The following is a 22,159-nucleotide window of genomic DNA, read 5'->3' as shown; positions in this document are numbered from 1 at the left end:
TTTTTACTAGGAGTGGAACACTAAAATGACACTAGTCTAGTGTTTTTACTAGGAGTAGAACACTAAAATGACACTAGTCTAGTATTTTTACTAGGAGTAGAACACTAAAATGACACTAGTCTAGTGTTTTTACTAGGAGTAGAACACTAAAATGACACTAGTGTAGTGTTTTTACTAGGAGTGGAACACTAAAATGACACTAGTCTAGTGTTTTTACTAGGAGTAGAACACTAAAATGACACTAGTCTAGTGTTTTTACTAGGAGTGGAACACTAAAATGACACAAGTGTAGTGTTTTTACAAGGAGTAGAACACTAAAATGACACTAGTCTAGTGTTTTTACTAGGAGTAGAACACTAAAATGACACTAGTCTAGTGTTTTTACAAGGAGTAGAACACTAAAATGACACTAGTCTAGTGTTTTTACTAGGAGTAGAACACTAAAATGACACTAGTGTAGTGTTTTTACTAGGAGTGGAACACTAAAATGACACTAGTCTAGTGTTTTTACTAGGAGTAGAACACTAAAATGACACTAGTCTAGTGTTTTTACTAGGAGTGGAACACTAAAATGACACTAGTCTAGTGTTTTTACTAGGAGTAGAACACTAAAATGACACTAGTCTAGTGTTTTTACTAGGAGTAGAACACTAAAATGACACTAGTGTAGTGTTTTTACAAGGAGTAGAACACTAAAATGACACTAGTCTAGTGTTTTTACTAGGAGTAGAACACTAAAATGACACTAGTCTAGTGTTTTTACTAGGAGTAGAACACTAAAATGACACTAGTCTAGTGTTTTTACTAGGAGTAGAACACTAAAATGACACTAGTCTAGTATTTTTACTAGGAGTAGAACACTAAAATGACACAAGTGTAGTGTTTTTACTAGGAGTAGAACACTAAAATGACACTAGTCTAGTATTTTTACTAGGAGTAGAACACTAAAATGACACTAGTCTAGTGTTTTTACTAGGAGTGGAACACTAAAATGACACTAGTCTAGTGTTTTTACTAGGAGTGGAACACTAAAATGACACTAGTCTAGTATTTTTACTAGGAGTAGAACACTAAAATGACACTAGTCTAGTGTTTTTACTAGGAGTGGAACACTAAAATGACACTAGTCTAGTATTTTTACTAGGAGTAGAACACTAAAATGACACTAGTGTAGTGTTTTTACTAGGAGTAGAACACTAAAATGACACTAGGCTAGTGTTTTTACTAGGAGTAGAACACTAAAATGACACTAGTCTAGTATTTTTACTAGGAGTAGAACACTAAAATGACACTAGTCTAGTGTTTTTACTAGGAGTAGAACACTAAAATGACACTAGGCTAGTGTTTTTACTAGGAGTAGAACACTAAAATGACACTAGTCTAGTGTTTTTACTAGGAGTAGAACACTAAAATGACACTAGTCTAGTGTTTTTACTAGGAGTAGAACACTAAAATGACACTAGTCTAGTGTTTTTACTAGGAGTAGAACACTAAAATGACACTAGTCTAGTATTTTTACTAGGAGTAGAACACTAAAATGACACTAGTCTAGCGTTTTTACTAGGAGTGGAACACTAAAATGACACTAGTCTAGTGTTTTTACTAGGAGTGGAACACTAAAATGACACTAGTCTAGTGTTTTTACTAGGAGTAGAACACTAAAATGACACTAGTCTAGTATTTTTACTAGGAGTAGAACACTAAAAAGGTTTAACTTACCTAAATATAGTGGTTTGTCCCATAGGTTTGGTGTATGGCACAGATTAACTTACCTAAAACACAGTGGTTTGTCCCACAGGTTTGGTGTATGGCACAGATTAACTTACCTAAAACACAGTGGTTTGTCCCATAGATTTGGTGTATGGTACAGATTAACTTACCTAAAACACAGTGGTTTGTCCCATAGATTTGGTGTATGGCACAGATTAACTTACCTGAAACACAGTGGTTTGTCCCATAGATTTGGTGTATGGCACAGATTAACTTACCTAAACACAGTGGTTTGTCCCATAGGTTTGGTGTATGGCACAGATTAACTTACCTAAACACAGTGGTTTGTCCCATAGGTTTGGTGTATGGCACAGATTAACTTACCTAAACACAGTGGTTTGTCCCATAGGTTTGGTGTATGGCACAGATTAACTTACCTAAACACAATGGTTTGTCCCATAGGTTTGGTGTATGGCACAGATTAACTTACCTAAACACAGTGGTTTGTCCCATAGGTTTGGTGTGGCAGCAATGCCAGCCTTGGCCATGTGTTCTTCTAGTAATGGATAATGTGTGTGATATGGTGCCAGCACTATGCTGTCATTGCCACCAAGTAATAATGGTCTTGTAGAGGTCAGAATGTGAAAGGTACACAGAGTAGATGCACTGTAGATAAAAACAAAAGTATTACTCTCGCTTACTAACAGAGGGAGCACTTTTAGTTCTCATCCTACAAAATAGATTTACATTTAATGGATCTGTTTTCTACCCCTACATGCAAATATGTCTAAAAAATGTTGTCAAATTGAGAAAAAGAAGAATTTTTGCTATACCGGGGTAGTAATTAAATGCATAGCACTAAAATAAAGTAAAGTGTCGACAAAAGAACTATTTTTTCTTAACTACATACTGGTTTTATATTCATAGCACTACATACTACTACATACTGACTTTGTATTCATAGCACTACATACTACTACATACTGGCTTTGTATTCATAGCACTACATACTACTACATACTGGCTTTGTATTCATAGCACTACATACTACTACATACTGGCTTTGTATTCATAGCACTACATACTACTACATACTGGCTTTGTATTCATAGCACTGCATACTACTACATACTGGCTTTGTATTCATAGCACTACATACTACTACATACTGGCTTTGTATTCATAGCACTGCATACTACTACATACTAGCTTTGTATTCATAGCGCTACATACTACTACATACTGGCTTTGTATTCATAGCACTACATACTACTACATACTGACTTTGTATTCATAGCACTACATACTACTACATACTGGCTTTGTATTCATAGCACTATATACTACTACATACTGGCTTTGTATTCATAGCACTGCATACTACTACATACTGGCTTTGTATTCATAGCACTATATACTACTACATACTGGCTTTGTAGTCATAGTACTACATACTGGCTTTATGTTCATAGTACTTTTATAGTACATACTACTACATACTGATTTGAAATTGACTGTGCTGTCTGAAACATTTTCAATTTTGGCCAATTTAATAGTTAGGAGGTGAGGGGTGGTGTCTGAGTGAATGACATAGAGAGGTTATTCTGTAGTTGTGGAGAGTGTACAGTCAATGACATAGAGAGGTTATTCTGTAGTTGTGGAGAGTGTACAGTCAAGGACATAGAGGGGTTATTCTGTAGTTGTGGAGAGTGTACAGTCAAGGACATAGAGGGGTTATTCTGTAGTTGTGGAGAGTGTACAGTCAAGGACATAGAGAGGTTATTCTGTAGTTGTGGAGAGTGTACAGTCAAGGACATAGAGAGGTTATTCTGTAGTTGTGGAGAGTGTACAGTCAATGACATAGAGAGGTTATTCTGTAGTTGTGGAGAGTGTACAGTCAAGGACATAGAGAGGTTATTCTGTAGTTGTGGAGAGTGTACAGTCAAGGACATAGAGAGGTTATTCTGTAGTTGTGGAGAGTGTACAGTCAAGGACATAGAGAGGTTATTCTGTAGTTGTGGAGAGTGTACAGTCAATGACATAGAGAGGTTATTCTGTAGTTGTGGAGAGTACAGTTGACAATAAACACCAAAGTGATCAAACCTGACAAACTAAGCCAAACACTGTACAGGTAAAATCTATATATTATCAATACTTTGATCTTTCTACCTGTTTATCTTGTTATCACACTTACTTGACAGAGAGTCTTCTACAGGGTGTTATTAGTGTCACATCTTCACATGCATTGACATGTACTGTGGTTTGTACAGCTCCTAGCACTATTGTAGAATGACGACATTTCTCTATACTCACTGATCTGAAAATAATCAATTTAAAATTCATCTGTTTCATTCTAAATTGTAATATGATTATTTCATACTTGAAATGATAATAGTTGATAAATCAAACAAACCAGTTCATTCTGTAAACAAGACAAAAGACTTGATGTGGACTTGATATACTTTACATTTCATTTCACATGTACTAGTATTTCATATACTCTACATGTACTAGTATTTCATACTCTACATATTAGATATCCTTTCATATTAGATATCCTTTTTGGATATCAACAAGCAAAGACAATAGACAGTTTCAAATCTGCCCTCTCCAGCATTGATATCACTGATCTCATAGATTGATGTGCTCAACTGAACATGAGTGAGATCTAAAGGATGCTGCCAGTATCAGACCTGTGTGTTATAATCCTTTTTGGATGTTTACACCCTCAGTATAGAAGTAGTGAACATTTCAAATAAAGTTAACCTATTTGATACACTACATACCTTAACAAAATACATCAAGTCACACAAAATGAGTTTATCAACTTTTCACTTGACTGAAAATACTGACATAAAACTTTGAATAAACTAGTGTTAATGTTGATACATGTCTTCTATAAGATTACATACAATTGTCTTCTATAACATTAAGTAAGTTTCAGTAAGTAAAATACTGTAAGTAGCTGTTAAATATGCAGCAAAAATTATGACCCAAAATGTATGAACTCAGTTTGTAGCCCTTTTATACGGTAAGTAAGATGGCATTTGATAAACTAAACATTTGATTGACTAAACAAGACATTTGACTGGATAAACAAGACATTTGATTGGTTAAACAATGTAGTATTTGATATAATGGACAAGTCCATTTTACCTTAGAGGTGATAGTAGATTGATATAATGGACAAGTCCATTTTACCTTAGAGGTGATAGTAGATTGATATAATGGACAAGTCCATTTTACCTTAGAGGTGATAGTAGATAGATATAAGAATAGTGACATCGGTGGATCTTCACTGCTGCATCGTCTAGTGTCTTGGAGCACTGTTAAAAAACAAGCACAACATGAATGAGTAAATTCATGAGTGGTGTAAAACACAACATGAATTATGAGTGGTGTAAACATTATAAATTACATTTATGTCTTTTATATAACTTATATTGTTCTTTGACTACTGTCTCAGTGAGAGTTCAATCTTGTAGCAGACAATAAAATAGTGACAAGGCCCCTTAAGTCACTTGTATTTTCCTTGGCTGAACATAGAAAACTATTGGGGAATCTCCCCAATAGCAAAAATACATTTATAAGTAACAGTTTGTTTGGTTATTTGTACAACAATTAGCAACAATGTGCACATCAAAATCTTGAAAAAATATTCAGTTTTTTGTTGTGACTACAAGTAGTACAATAGAAAAATATGTTTTTAATTTCAAATTCTAACTGGTCTTGTTTTCTTAGAACGTTTTTATAAAAACATCCTACCTGAATATCTCCTCCGGAACAATTTATAGTCGCTACAAAGTACATGTTTTGGAGGGCATTGAAGAAACCACCACTTCTATTTCGCTTAAAATGCAGCTAATTCAAACTTGAGATTGTTCAAAACTATAATGAATTGACAAAAACTAACGTACTCCAGATGACAAATGCCTCCTGATGTTGAACTTTGATGTTAACGTTAAATTGCTTACTAATTTGACTAATTTGACTAAGTAGTACAATGCAAATTTCAGATACATGATATAGGTCATGAATGACAGTGCTGACTTCAGCTGGAGATCGACGATTATGAACACGGAAGTGTTCCACGCTCCCACCACGTAATTTTACCGAACAAACGTTGATTTTTATGATAACCACATACTGAAAAATGATATAAAATAACATCAGGCTGTTGTACAGGTTGGTTGGGGCCTACGCGAGTGGAAAATCGCTCTCGTGGATTTTAATTTGCGCGAGCGGTAGGCGAGCGGAGCGATCATTCGCCTCAAAAGGCATGCCCTGTAGTGTGCATCTATTGTGTTTCCAAACTCACCTTGGCTAACGTCTGTTTACCAACTTGGGAAATGATAACTATTTTACACCTATTAGACAAAACAAATTTTGGTATAAATACAAATTTAGTCATAGAAATTATTATATGCAACTTGTTTGTAGTGTTAATTGTTATTATTATATGATTTGACATATCCGTTATAAACTGTCATACGAACTAAGTCTCCATACTAATATATGTCTTTCCAGAATAGTTCCCGTCTCACAAAAACACTTCTGTTTTGAAGTAATAAAAAGCATACATCATGTTAAAAGTATGTAACATCACTTTAGCTCTGTTTATACACATGAACTATTTGTTGTGCCCATCACCATGGTAACCTGAGAGTTGTACTATGTTTACTGTAGATTTCATCACTAAAACTATTAACCACATTGCTAGATAAAATGAATAACAAAGGTTACAATTCACAAATAGTGCAGATTTTCAGCAAGAAGTGTTAATGTGATATGTCCTGAATTGTTGACCAGGAGAGACGAAAAGACCAATGCTGAAAAGTTGAACTATTTGTGCATCATAATTCAACTTTGTACATTTCATATTTACATCTTGGTTAAAACAATACAATAATGTAACTGCTAACTGCTAACTAACCCTTGAGATGTATACTGTGCATTGGTAGCTATACGTCCTCTTTTATTACCACTATCTTCTTTATCTGTATCTCCACCTGAAAATAACCATCAAATGGTGTCATCGATCTTTCCAGATTTGTAAAATGTTAGGCAGTATGGCCAGATATAAGGAAAACTCTGATTGGACAATGTTGAGATGTGTTCATTGAGTAAAACCAGTAATCAAACCCACTGCTCTCTCTCTCTGTCTGTCTCTATCTATCTATCTGCCTGTCTGTTCCTCTCTGTTTCTCTCTCTCTCTCTCTCTCTCTCTCTCTCTCTCTCTCTCTCTCTCTCTCTCTCTCTCTCTCTCTCTCTCTCTCTCTTCTCTCTCTCTCTTATTGAAGTTGTAAACCTTGGTAGATATATTAAATACAAAGTTATGTGAGTTCCCCTCTCTCTCATATTGAAGTTGTACACATTATCTCATTTGGGTCACATTACCTGCAGTTATGTCAATCAGTTATGTGCAATTTAGATGTCTTCCTGACTTGATAGTGATACACGCTGGCAGGACAAATGGATTGTTAGACCTCAAACTTAACTTACCAGATGTCGGCCAGGACAGACGTCTTCCTGACGTGATACATGCTGACAGACCAAATGGATTGCTAGAAAGACTAGACCTCAACCAAGACCCAAATGTCCTGAATGAAAACATCTGTGATATCTATAGAAAAACAAACATTTCAAATTATATTTGGAGATTTAAAATCATACTAAAATATGAAAGATGGTAAAATATATGAAAGATGGTAAAAAATATGAAAGATGGTAAAAAATATGAAAGCCGATAAAAAATATTAAAGCTGGTATGTATAAGGTCTGAAAAGATCAGTTACAATACACACAATACACACAATGCACACAATACACACAATGCACACAATGCACACAATACACACAATATACATATGCATGATTTTAGAGATTGTCATTGTCAACAAACAAGAATAGTATACAATCATTGCAGCCTCTGTAAGCACATAAATTATGTATAATCAGAGCATTCACATAACAATCTCTATCCTATCAGGTCACAAATGATACAGGTGGGTTGACTGGGGTAAAACTTAAAGGATAGCTATTAAAATCACCACCACAATGTTTTACACTATGGCTGTAACTACTCCACAATGTTTTACACTATGGGTGCAACTACACCACAATGTTTTACACTATGGGTGCAACTACACCACAATGTTTTACACTATGACTGTAACTACACCACAATGTTTACACTGACTGTAACTACACCACAATGTTTTACACTATGGCTGTAACTACACCACAATGTTTACACTGACTGTAACTACTCCACAATGTTTTACACTATGGCTGTAACTACTCCACAATGTTTTACAATATGGGTGTAACTACACCACAATGTTTTACACTATGGCTGTAACTACACCACAATGTTTTACACTATGACTGTAACTGCACCACAATGTTTTACACTATGACTGTAACTACACCACAATGTTTTACACTATGGGTGCAACTACACCACAATGTTTTACACTATGGGTGTAACTACACCACAATGTTTACACTATGGGTGTAACTACACCACAATGTTTTACACTATGGGTGTAACCACACCACAATGTTTACACTATGTCTATAACTACCCCATACTGTTTACAGTATGACTGTAACTACCCCACAATGTTTACAGTATGACTGTAACTACCCCACAATGTTTACACTATGACTGTAACTACCCCACAATGTTTACACTATGACTGTAACTACCCCACAATGTTTACACTGACTGTAACTACACCACAATGTTTACACTGACTGTAACTACACCACAATGTTTACACTGACTGTAACTACCCCATACTATTTACAGTATGACTGTAACTACCCCACAATGTTTACACTATGACTGTAACTACACCACAATGTTTTACAGTATGACTGTAACTACCCCACAATGTTTACACTATGTCTATACAGGGCTGGAAATAATGGTCTTTTACTTGCCCTGGGCAAGTGATTTCAAGGCTTGGGCAAGTTGTTTTGAAAAGTACTTGTCCCAAGGGGCAAGGAGAATTTGACTATTGATCAGGGATGTATTTTTGCCTTTTGGATACATTGTATAACCATGGTGCCAACAAGTCTGGAAAATGATAACATTGTAGACTTCTTTCTTGACTGACCACTTTTCAAAACAAGCTGTCCTTGATGTACTTTGTTTACTCTAACAAGAAAACATACCTGGAATGACCAGTGACTCATTGAATATCATTCATCAATAGTAATGATTTTTCAGGTTTTGGGTGTTTGAATCAACTGTAAATTTTACAACAGTCATTTTATTTAAAAATACTACTAGGAATATAAACAAATCATACTGGGAGAAAAATAGTTGAGGTGGACGTGTAAGTATAACCCACATACTTCCATGGTGTGGAGGAGGAAGGAAAGAAAATTGACATGGTGCAAAAGGAAATACTTAGAAAGATTTTACATCAGTGTTGAAATAAATGTTCATTTTTATATTGATAGCTTATGAAAGTGCTGAAAAACTTGTGATTATTTTAACAACTACTTTTTACAAGTGAACAAAAAATTGTATGCTATGCTATATAGTATGAATATTAATTAGGCCATGAAAATTAATATTATTTAGGACTCCTGTTTATTGTGGAGAAAACTTTTCAGTACCCACAGAAACTTTCCATTACTGGGACAAGCCATTAAAGAAGCAAGTCCACTTGTTATCAAAGAGTACCAATATTTACACATGTGATGATGGGCTCTTACATAACACAAGTAAACAGTGTAGTTCACAGCGTAAGATCATTTCTAAGGAGTGGGTCAATAGACCATTACCCGTCTCGCGGGAGACGCCATTGAGTGCATAGCAACCACATTCGGGTGGTCAAGCTGAAGTGTCAACCGCTTAGCAACACCATTGTTCTCGACGTCACGTACAGTGCAATACGTATGATCATGGAAGTATACTTCCATGGTATGATAGATCAAGGGAAGCAAACTTTTAAAGTATGGTTGTAAAAACGATGTGCGTATGTGAAATTCATAACTAGCCGTCAGACGTGACGGTGATTTTTGGCCGTCTGGGCGCAGATGAAGAGCGGTTGAGATTGACAGTTTCAACATGAACTTGAAAATATTACTAGAGTTGGATCCACTCGAGGATCGCAGGCCCTATGGTTGAAAACTTGCATGTCAGGTCGCGAATATTGTATTCCTATTTTTAAACAACGTCTAAAATTTGATACAATGTCATAACTCTTCCATAGACTTTTTATACGTCGCGTAGCGTCGTCTAAAAAGCAACACAACAACGTGTACGCGATCACTTTACTGTATAACGTGCTGTTAATAGTTGGCAATGATGTAATTCTTAGTCCGTAATTCGTCAGCTAAATTCGTCAGGGTCCGCTAAAAACTTTGAAATCGGTTGAGAATTTTTTTCGCTGTCTTTGATTCTATCATATACATTATAAATGAGCTATATATATGCATTTAAAATTAAAATTTAGAGATACTATGTCGTTTTATTTTACGAATTTGGACTATGAGTTCTACAACATGTTCATCGAACTCAAGTATAAACATGGCTGACACGTACACGTGTTTCACGCATCGCCGGTGATTCCCAATTCTAGTTCCTGACGATTGTATTCCGATTTTACTCTAAGTTATCTTCATACAGTACTAGTCTAGTTCATGACGACCGTATTCCGATATTACTCTACGTTATTAAGGTAGGCTAAAATTGGAATACGGTCATTGGGAACTAGACTGGTAGATATTGTTGTATGAAGATAACATGTGGTAAAATCGGAATACGATTGTCAGGAACTGACTATGATTTCCCGATCTGTGACGATAATTAAGAACTTTTCAATTCTGAACTCTAGGACCGAAACGGGACATTGGCACTCTAAAAATGTGTAAGACTTTTATTTTTCGTCCGTATTTGTCAACAGCGTAAATGTCAACGGTTCATAAGGGCTTACGGCTGGTGGATGTGTAGTAGTACTACGCCACACTTCATGTGCATTGCATTCTAATATACTTATATTGAATATTGGTGACGGGAAATGTTTCCACCATGTACATGTGTACTAATAATCAAAACTACTCGATTTTGCTTGTCATTAATTACCATTTCTCAAGATTGAAATATTATAGCCATCTAGTATGCTGCATAAGTTTGGCACTGACAACGTATTCCCAGAAATGACAGTCAGTTCGGAAATATAATGACAGTGTGACACTGGCGTATTTTTCTTTTAACTTGATGTTGACACGCTATATTTTCGCAACATGCTCTTTAGTTCGTGTACTTTCAATTTTTCAATGTCTTCCATGATGACTTAGGATTGTAGATGGTCACAAACGGTAGTATTTTTTTCAGACTAATGCATTGACTTTCATATGAACAACATGGCCACTCCGCAAAGCTTGACCTCCGTAGCAACCGTTGCTAGCTTATTTGCATATCTCGCGAGATCTGCCGCGAGACGGAAAATACTCTATTGAGGCAAACCTTATCTCCGTCTTATATCAGTTGTTATCAATTTATTAGGCTATTATAAGTAACACTACAAACAGCTTTAGAGATGCAAACAACTTTTATGACACCCGTTTTCGTCAGGCAAGCCCGCGGGTTTGTTGCACTTGGACCGTTAATGGCTTGTGAATGTCATGCAGAGTGACATTTTTTGACAATAAACAAAAGAAAGACCAATCAATCACAACAGTGCATTTGTAAGCCACACAAAAATACCCCACTATTTGGAATGGCCAGCACTTTTTGATTTGGCAAGTACTTTTTGTTTTCTACTTGCCCAGTGGACAAGTGAAATTTTTTCATTATGTCGACCCCTGCTATAACTACCCTACAATGTTTACACTATGGCTGTAACTACTACATACCATTTTCACTAATAGCTGTGACAGTAACTCGTAAAAACAGCTTTAAAATAAAGGAATTACTCACCTTTGAAAAACCACTTTTTGATTGGACATGTTGCATTAATGCTATATCTATTAACTGCTTTAAGGACCTGTACATGAGAATAAAAAAGAACTGTAAATAAATCTAAACTCTAAATGTTTTGTTTTCTATGTTGGTATTACTATAAATTATCACACACAATTGATCACAAGGCCATCAGGGGATTAAAGTGTCAAAAAGGTGTCATGATCTCAAGCTTAGAGTGGTGTGGGTGTCACCAACTGATTCCTGTGGGTCCCAAATAAAGATTACTTCAACTTACACCACCTTAGTTAGACTTGAGGTCATGACCTTTCTGGGTCATAGCCTCATTCCCAGATGAAGATGACTGTCAGTCATCAAAATATTGGAAGTCAATGAGATTTCTAGTGCACTGTTGATGGATGAAATTAAGTTTTGTTGAGAATTATTTGAATGAAGTAGTTAGTACATGTATTTGATTGTCTGCAAGAAGGATTCTGATCAGTTCCAATCTAACTCATGCTCAGTTGTATGATGGTCAAATAAAACTATGAGAGGGTAAGTGTGATAGCTTCCAAATCCTGTTAAACATTTTATGAATCAGAGTATATGGAATAATTGCAATGTGGTTGTTGGAGGTAAAGGTGTATTTTACAAAGATTTTTATGATGCAGCTGGGTTTCTCTTATATTGGTCAACACTTGGATAGAAGAGGGAAACATTTAGATTGGGATAATCATGTTTGTTATATTTTACCTCACCATGCATTCATTAAATGGTGGGATATCATTCTGTCCATTCCAAAAAAGTGGAAGGAAAATACTGACATGTGGAGTCATGATGGGTGAATGGTTAGCGTGACCGGCTTGGAATCTACAGGTTGCAGGTTCGAGCCCCGTCTCTGCCTGCTGTTTGTTTCTGATTGGCTAAAGTCCTTGGGCAAGATTTGAACCACAACTGTGCTTCAGTCAACCCAGCTGTATAACTGGGGATCTGGTAGGATGTAGGTTGCAATGTGAAGGCTTTAATCCTATGCGCTTAAATGGCTGCAATGGATTGTATGGTCCCCAGGGAGTTGAGGAAGACTAAAGGGCCATTGTGCCGTTCTGATCCGAGCCAGGGGTAATAATTTTAAAGCGATTTGTGCACGAAGTGGGAAAGCGCTATATAAGAACCCATCATCGTCTTCGCCGCCGCCGCTGCCGCCGCCACCACCACCACCACCACCACCACCACCACCACCATCACCATCATCATCATCATCATCATCATCATCATCATCATCATCATTATTATTATTATTATTATTATTATTATTTTGTCACATTGGACTGCTTCAGACCAAGAGGAACACACCTCTGCAGCCGGTACATTTTGTAGTCTGGAAGAAGAAACTATTCCTCACTTATTTTATAACTGTGGAATGATAAAAACATTCTGGCAAAACTTCTTTGTAATCTGGGGCAAACATTTCCATGTGCGAACTGTGGTTTCAGCAGAGCAACATCTTTTGAGGAATACATTATTGCCAACTCTTTTAAAATGTCCTTTCTGTTAATAGCTAAGAGATATATTTATGTGAGTCGCTGTAATGGGAAATTACCCAATTTTATAGCATTTAAACCTTTTGTACACAAATTACAAAAAACTGACGTTTTTATTGCGAACTGTAAGAACAAACTTGATAAGCACTTAAAAAAATGGGGTGTTTTAGTAAAATTGTATGAGAGGGTAAGTGTGATAGCTATACTTTCTAGTGTGTTCTAATAAAACTGTATGAGAGGGTAAGTGTGATAGCTATACTTTCTAGTGTGTTCTAATAAAACTGTATGAGTGGGTAAGTGTGATAGCTATACTTTCTTGTATGTTCTAATAAAACTGTATGAGAGGGTAAGTGTGATAGCTATACTTTCTAGTGTGTTCTAATAAAACTGTATGAGAGGGTAAGTGTGATAGCTATACTTTCTAGTGTGTTCTAATAAAACTGTATGAGTGGGTAAGTGTGATAGCTATACTTTCTTGTATGTTCTAATAAAACTGTATGAGAGGGTAAGTGTGATAGCTATACTTTCTAGTGTGTTCTAATAAAACTGTATGAGTGGGTAAGAGTGATAGCTATACTTTCTAGTGTGTTCTAATAAAACTGTATGAGAGGGTAAGTGTGATAGCTATACTTTCTTGTGTGTTCTAATAAAACTGTATGAGAGGGTAAGTGTGATAGCTATACTTTCTAGTGTGTTCTAATAAAACTGTATGAGAGGGTAAGTGTGATAGCTATACTTTCTAGTGTGTTCTAATAAAACTGTATGAGTGGGTAAGAGTGATAGCTATACTTTCTAGTGTGTTCTAATAAAACTGTATGAGAGGGTAAGTGTGATAGCTATACTTTCTAGTGTGTTCTAATAAAACTGTATGAGAGGGTAAGTGTGATAGCTATACTTTCTAGTGTGTTCTAATAAAACTGTATGAGAGGGTAAGTGTGATAGCTATACTTTCTAGTGTGTTCTAATAAAACTATGAGAGGGTAAGTGTGATAGCTATACTTTCTAGTGTGTTCTAATAAAACTATGAGAGGGTAAGTGTGATAGCTATACTTTCTAGAGTGTTCTAATAAAACTGTATGAGAAGGTAAGTGTGATAGCTATACTTTCTAGTGTGTTCTAATAAAACTGTAGAGAGGGTAAGTGTGATAGCTATACTTTCTAGTGTGTTCTAATAAAACTATGAGAAGGTAAGTGTGATAGCTATACTTTCTAGTGTGTTCTAATAAAACTGTATGAGAGGGTAAGTGTGATAGCTATACTTTCTAGTGTGTTCTAATAAAACTGTATGAGAGGGTAAGTGTGATAGCTATACTTTCTAGTGTGTTCTAATAAAACTGTATGAGAGGGTAAGTGTGATAGCTATACTTTCTAGTGTGTTCAAATAAAACTGTATGAGAGGGTAAGTGTGATAGCTATACTTTCTAGTGTGTTCTAATAAAACTGTATGAGAGGGTAAGTGTGATAGCTATACTTTCTAGTGTGTTCTAATAAAACTATGAGAAGGTAAGTGTGATAGCTATACTTTCTAGTGTGTTCTAATAAAATTGTATGAGAGGGTAAGTGTGATAGCTATACTTTCTAGTGTGTTCTAATAAAACTGTATGAGAGGGTAAGTGTGATAGCTATACTTTCTAGTGTGTTCTAATAAAACTGTATGAGAGGATAAGTGTGATAGCTATACTTTCTAGTGTGTTCTAATAAAACTGTATGAGAGGGTAAGTGTGATAGCTATACTTTCTAGTGTGTTCTAATAAAACTGTATGAGAGGATAAGTGTGATAGCTATACTTTCTAGTGTGTTCTAATAAAACTGTATGAGAGGGTAAGTGTGATAGCTATACTTTCTAGTGTGTTCTAATAAAACTGTATGAGAGGGTAAGTGTGATACCTATACTTTCTAGTGTGTTCTAATAAAACTATGAGAAGGTAAGTGTGATAGCTATACTTTCTAGTGTGTTCTAGTAAAACTGTATGAGTGGGTAAGTGTGATAGCTATACTTTCTAGTGTGTTCTAATAAAATTGTATGAGAGGGTAAGTGTGATACCTATACTTTCTAGTGTGTTCTAATAAAACTATGAGAAGGTAAGTGTGATAGCTATACTTTCTAGTGTGTTCTAGTAAAACTGTATGAGTGGGTAAGTGTGATAGCTATACTTTCTAGTGTGTTCTAATAAAACTGTATGAGAGGGTAAGTGTGATACCTATACTTTCTAGTGTGTTCTAATAAAACTATGAGAAGGTAAGTGTGATAGCTATACTTTCTAGTGTGTTCTAGTAAAACTGTATGAGTGGGTAAGTGTGATAGCTATACTTTCTAGTGTGTTCTAATAAAATTGTATGAGAGGGTAAGTGTGATACCTATACTTTCTTGTGTGTTCTAATAAAATTGTATGAGAGGGTAAGAGTGATAGCTATACTTTCTAGTGTGTTCTAATAAAATTGTATGAGAGGGTAAGAGTGATAGCTATACTTTCTAGTGTGTTCTAATAAAACTATGAGAGGGTAAGTGTGATAGCTATACTTTCTAGTGTGTTCTAATAAAACTATGAGAAGGTAAGTGTGATAGCTATACTTTCTAGTGTGTTCTAATAAAACTGTATGAGAGGGTAAGTGTGATAGCTATACTTTCTAGTGTGTTCTAATAAAACTGTATGAGAGGGTAAGTGTGATAGCTATACTTTCTAGTGTGTTCTAATAAAACTGTATGAGAGGATAAGTGTGATAGCTATACTTTCTAGTGTGTTCTAATAAAACTGTATGAGAGGGTAAGTGTGATAGCTATACTTTCTAGTGTGTTCTAATAAAACTGTATGAGAGGGTAAGTGTGATACCTATACTTTCTAGTGTGTTCTAATAAAACTATGAGAAGGTAAGTGTGATAGCTATACTTTCTAGTGTGTTCTAGTAAAACTGTATGAGTGGGTAAGTGTGATAGCTATACTTTCTAGTGTGTTCTAATAAAATTGTATGAGAGGGTAAGTGTGATACCTATACTTTCTAGTGTGTTCTAATAAAACTATGAGAAGGTAAGTGTGATAGCTATACTTTCTAGTGTGTTCTAGTAAAACTGTATGAGTGGGTAAGTGTGATAGCTATACTTTCTAGTGTGTTCTAATAAAACTGTATGAGAGGGTAAGTGTGATAGCTATACTTTCTAGTGTGTTCTAATAAAACTATGAGAGGGTAAGTGTGATACCTATACTTTCTAGTGTGTTCTAATAAAACTATGAGAGGGTAAGTGTGATAGCTATACTTTCTAGTGTGTTCTAATAAAACTATGAGAGGGTAAGTGTGATAGCTATACTTTCTAGTGTGTTCTAATAAAACTGTATGAGAGGGTAAGTGTGATACCTATACTTTCTAGTGTGTTCTAATAAAACTGTATGAGAGGATAAGTGTGATAGCTATACTTTCTAGTGTGTTCTAATAAAACTGTATGAGAGGGTAAGTGTGATAGCTATACTTTCTAGTGTGTTCTAATAAAACTGTATGAGAGGGTAAGTGTGATAGCTATACTTTCTAGTGTGTTCTAATAAAACTGTATGAGAGGGTAAGTGTGATAGCTATACTTTCTAGTGTGTTCTAATAAAACTGTATGAGAGGATAAGTGTGATAGCTATACTTTCTAGTGTGTTCTAATAAAACTGTATGAGAGGGTAAGTGTGATAGCTATACTTTCTAGTGTGTTCTAATAAAACTGTATGAGAGGGTAAGTGTGATACCTATACTTTCTAGTGTGTTCTAATAAAACTATGAGAAGGTAAGTGTGATAGCTATACTTTCTAGTGTGTTCTAGTAAAACTGTATGAGTGGGTAAGTGTGATAGCTATACTTTCTAGTGTGTTCTAATAAAATTGTATGAGAGGGTAAGTGTGATACCTATACTTTCTAGTGTGTTCTAATAAAACTATGAGAAGGTAAGTGTGATAGCTATACTTTCTAGTGTGTTCTAGTAAAACTGTATGAGTGGGTAAGTGTGATAGCTATACTTTCTAGTGTGTTCTAATAAAACTGTATGAGAGGGTAAGTGTGATAGCTATACTTTCTAGTGTGTTCTAATAAAACTATGAGAGGGTAAGTGTGATAGCTATACTTTCTAGTGTGTTCTAATAAAACTGTATGAGAAGGTAAGTGTGATAGCTATACTTTCTAGTGTGTTCTAATAAAACTATGAGAGGGTAGGTGTGATAGCTATACTTTCTAGTGTGTTCTAATAAAACTGTATGAGAGGGTAAGTGTGATAGCTATACTTTCTAGTGTGTTCTAATAAAACTATGAGAGGGTAAGTGTGATAGCTATACTTTCTAGTGTGTTCTAATAAAACTATGAGAGGGTAAGTGTGATAGCTATACTTTCTAGTGTGTTCTAATAAAACTGTATGAGAAGGTAAGTGTGATAGCTATACTTTCTAGTGTGTTCTAATAAAACTATGAGAGGGTAAGTGTGATACCTATACTTTCTAGTGTGTTCTAATAAAATTGTATGAGAGGGTAAGAGTGATAGCTATACTTTCTTGTGTGTTCTAATAAAACTGTATGAGAGGGTAAGTGTGATAGCTATAATTTCTAGTGTGTTCTAATAAAATTGTATGAGAGGGTAAGTGTGATAGCTATACTTTCTTGTGTGTTCTAATAAAACTGTATGAGAGGGTAAGTGTGATAGCTATACTTTCTAGTGTGTTCTAATAAAATTGTATGAGAGGGTAAGTGTGATAGCTATACTTTCTAGTGTGTTCTAATAAAATTGTATGAGAGGGTAAGAGTGATAGCTATACTTTCTTGTGTGTTCTAATAAAACTGTATGAGAGGGTAAGTGTGATACCTATACTTTCTAGTGTGTTCTAATAAAATTGTATGAGAGGGTAAGAGTGATAGCTATACTTTCTAGTGTGTTCTAATAAAACTGTAGAGAGGGTAAGTGTGATAGCTATACTTTCTAGTGTGTTCTAATAAAACTGTATGAGAGGGTAAGTGTGATAGCTATACTTTCTAGTGTGTTCTAATAAAACTATGAGAGGGTAAGAGTGATAGCTATACTTTCTAGTGTGTTCTAATAAAACTGTAGAGAGGGTAAGTGTGATAGCTATACTTTCTAGTGTGTTCTAATAAAACTATGAGAGGGTAAGTGTGATAGCTATACTTTCTAGTGTGTTCTAATAAAATTGTATGAGAGGATAAGTGTGATAGCTATACTTTCTTGTGTGTTCTAATAAAACTATGAGAGGGTAAGTGTGATAGCTATACTTTCTTGTGTGTTCTAATAAAACTATGAGAGGGTAAGAGTGATAGCTATACTTTCTAGTGTGTTCTAATAAAACTATGAGAGGGTAAGTGTGATAGCTATACTTTCTAGTGTGTTCTAATAAAACTGTATGAGAGGGTAAGTGTGATAGCTATAATTTCTAGTGTGTTCTAATAAAACTGTATGAGAGGGTAAGTGTGATAGCTATACTTTCTAGTGTGTTCTAATAAAACTATGAGAGGGTAAGTGTGATAGCTATACTTTCTTGTGTGTTCTAATAAAACTGTAGAGAGGGTAAGAGTGATAGCTATACTTTCTAGTGTGTTCTAATAAAACTATGAGAGGGTAAGTGTGATAGCTATACTTTCTAGTGTGTTCTAATAAAACTATGAGAGGGTAAGAGTGATAGCTATACTTTCTAGTGTGTTCTAATAAAACTATGAGAGGGTAAGTGTGATACCTATACTTTCTTGTGTGTTCTAATAAAACTGTAGAGAGGGTAAGAGTGATAGCTATACTTTCTAGTGTGTTCTAATAAAACTATGAGAGGGTAAGTGTGATAGCTATACTTTCTAGTGTGTTCTAATAAAACTGTATGAGAGGGTAAGTGTGATAGCTATACTTTCTAGTGTGTTCTAATAAAACTGTAGAGAGGGTAAGAGTGATAGCTATACTTTCTAGTGTGTTCTAATAAAACTATGAGAGGGTAAGTGTGATAGCTATACTTTCTAGTGTGTTCTAATAAAACTATGAGAGGGTAAGTGTGATAGCTATACTTTCTAGTGTGTTCTAACAAGCGACCTATCGGTCAGAATAGCTCCGCTGTTTTTTTTTTTTTTATTTTTTTTTATTTTGGTGACATGTAGAAGTGGTTCAGTTCTTCAGCTCTTTACTATGCAGTTTTGTTTTTAATAGCGATGCAATAAAGTGGTTAGTGGTTTCATATGATGTCTCACTATAAAACACATTTTACACAGAAGTTGGTAATGTATTGTACTTTTATACCATAGTCACCATTTTATAACAAAAATCTACTGTTATGAAAAATTGCACAAAATCTCAGGAAAAAAATGACTGGGAAATGCACACAAGAAAAAAAAGAAAAAAAGAGGATTTTGAGGTTGGCTATAAATAATTCCAGTGTCTTACAGCTTTAACCCTGGAAAATTTTAATGATGAATGAAATAAACTAGGGATCTAAAATAATTTTGAGGCAATTTGAATTTCAATTTTCTAACAAATTTACCAAGTCAACAACATTCAACTTGTACTAGTTGTAGTAGATATATATATATAGGGAAGAAATGTATTAATCGCCATCTTAGTTTCCGTACGGCGACAATCCCCAAGTACCCGAAAGAGAGTCATTCTCAGCCAACAGGGTTCGACACTGGAGTAAAAGTCACTATCCCACAGGACTAGTAAAATTGATAACGTAGTAGTCCTGCAAAAAATTTGGTGGTCCTATCTTTAAGTGCTTTCACTTGTTCACTTAGGCTCTTCATCTCTCTTTGTTTTTGCTCTACTTCTAATTCACTTTTCCAAACCCCATATTTATTTCAAACACTGTTGTAATTGAACTGTCTATTTCGTTGTAGTTGTTTGTGCATCATCAACTCCTTACTGTAATTTTATTCTCTTTTTTATGTTTTGGAGCTTCTTCTCTTTTTTTTTGTTGCTTTCTGTGAGTAGTTTGTCTTAATTAGGGGGGGGGGGGGAGTAATAAGATGTTATGTGGTCTTATTTCTAGCTTAAATACTACATAACATTTCTGGTACACATTGATCTAACTATTGCATTTTTAAAAGACAAAAAATTACCTTCCCATAGAGCAAGTCTTTATAGTGTTGTCCTTAGTGCATATTAGAATGTATTTACAACATAAAAATAAATAAATTTGAAGGTTACCAGCAGTTACAGCAAAATTTTGTTACTAATTACATGTACAAGTCACTTCGTCTATTTTCGTGTCTATGTACTTCCGGGTTGACATAAACGTTAAACGTGATACAGTCGGCCCTATAATTACTAAGAAATGACAAAACCGTTCGCAAAATAAAGTTCAGGATTTTAATTTTTCAAACTGAATACCAAAACATGAACACGGAACACGGAACACGGACTCGTGTTACTAAGTAAGTTAGCAGTTTCATTGTAGGCTGTAAGTTGTACCGGTAAAAAAAAACGATCATCACATCATGTAGGAAGTACAAAAACATAGAACACGTTGTTTTCTTGCTGAATAAACTCACTGAAATAACAACACGGTCAAATTGCGTCTTCGATTTTGACAGCCACCATTGTTATGATTGAGCTTCACTAGTTCCGTTGAACGTGGCCGGGCGAACGCCGACATCCAATTTGTACAGCGTTTTTACAAAGGGAGCTCGTCAATAACCTACCGAATAATTAACTCAGAAACGTAGTTTAAATACTAACTGATCTAAGAATTACTGTTCAGAAAGACTACGCATCCGTACATAAATACGAATTCATGCGACAAAGATTTCAACTTTACTATTTACTTGTTACAGTGTAGAGGACTTATTATACACATATCATCGTACAACTAATTTTATTGGCTATAATATTAGCTACATTTGAAAGGTCTCACTTGATTGGCTCATCGTTCGCTATTCCCGTTTTCAAGAGACATTCCGCCAGAATAAAGTGCCACGTAGTACAGCAATGGCGCGAGATCGTCTGTTGGGCGACTTTCCCACCGGGTGTGCTTTTCGAAAACTACACAACACATGCTTTTATGACACGGAATCATAGAAAATCCAAACTAATCGTAATTTTATCGCGAATAGACAACCGGAGTTGGTCAAAATAGCAAATTAAAAATCAAATGAATTTTACTATGACCGTGAATTCATCATATAGCCGGTGGTTTGAATTCTGAGCTCCCTGATATACCTATCGAAAAGTCACTATCCCGTCAGACTACCTGCAATGGGCATTTTATTTAGTAACCTTTACTGGTACATGGTCCTTACAGAAAGTTACTAGACTCGCGGGATAGCGGACCAGCGTGTATGTCGAACCCTTGCCATACGTTAGAGCATAGACCCTCCTGGTTACAGTGGTAACACTCGTTCATGTTCGATTACCTTTCATAAAGAAAACACAACGAAATGGTTGAAGTGATCTTTTTTTTAATTTCTTTTCATCACAACAACAAAATCTGCGCGATCAAAAGTGTTGTAAACTAAACCAGAAAGAATTATCGGGCTGGCTAAACTTCCCGATGAACTGGAGTAAGGTCCAAGTCCAAGTAAGCCCCGATAGTACGTGAGAAAATCGTCTCAAACTAGCGATACAACTTTCAAAATATAACTTGACATGTCTTCATTTGTTAGAGTTATACAATTCAAGACGGGGTGTCACTCGAAAACAACAATTCTGTGAATAATGACACTGAACGCAGCGATTTCTCGGACGATGTTACCACTGCACTGTAACGTATGGCTGACAACGACTTGCTTCTGGGTTAGTCCCTCGTGCATCCGGGTACTTGGGATTGTCGTGCATTATTACCACATCGGCAATTTTGACGCTGTAATTTTGCCACCAATATTGATCGTACAAAAACAAAACTCCATAAATGAACTACAAAGTACTTTCCCTTTCAAAATGTGGTAATTTTAGAAAGAGTATTATCGTTTTTATTGACGACTGACTCTGTCAAAAACACTTCAGTTCAGGCATGGAAGACTTCTCACAATGATCATATACTGGAAT

At 35.4% G+C, this 22,159-nt stretch overlaps 1 protein-coding gene across 1 annotated transcript in view; it reads right to left on the bottom strand.

The window, feature by feature from the left end:
• The window catches only part of LOC144449121 (TBCC domain-containing protein 1-like), a 41,967-nt gene that overhangs the window by 5,733 nt on the left and 14,075 nt on the right, over positions 1–22,159 (bottom strand). The window contains exons 8-14 of the mRNA XM_078139582.1: positions 11,652–11,718; positions 7,214–7,334; positions 6,644–6,719; positions 6,029–6,077; positions 4,957–5,036; positions 3,905–4,027; positions 2,201–2,376 (exon numbers count right to left, since the gene is read on the bottom strand). Coding sequence (XP_077995708.1) covers positions 2,201–2,376; positions 3,905–4,027; positions 4,957–5,036; positions 6,029–6,077; positions 6,644–6,719; positions 7,214–7,334; positions 11,652–11,718 — 692 coding nt within the window. The remainder of the gene's footprint in view (positions 1–2,200; positions 2,377–3,904; positions 4,028–4,956; positions 5,037–6,028; positions 6,078–6,643; positions 6,720–7,213; positions 7,335–11,651; positions 11,719–22,159) is intronic.

This window comes from Glandiceps talaboti, chromosome 18 (genome assembly GCF_964340395.1).
Source record: "Glandiceps talaboti chromosome 18, keGlaTala1.1, whole genome shotgun sequence".
Classification (NCBI taxonomy): Eukaryota; Metazoa; Hemichordata; class Enteropneusta; family Spengelidae; genus Glandiceps; species Glandiceps talaboti.
This window is presented reverse-complemented; position numbering and strand designations above follow the sequence as displayed.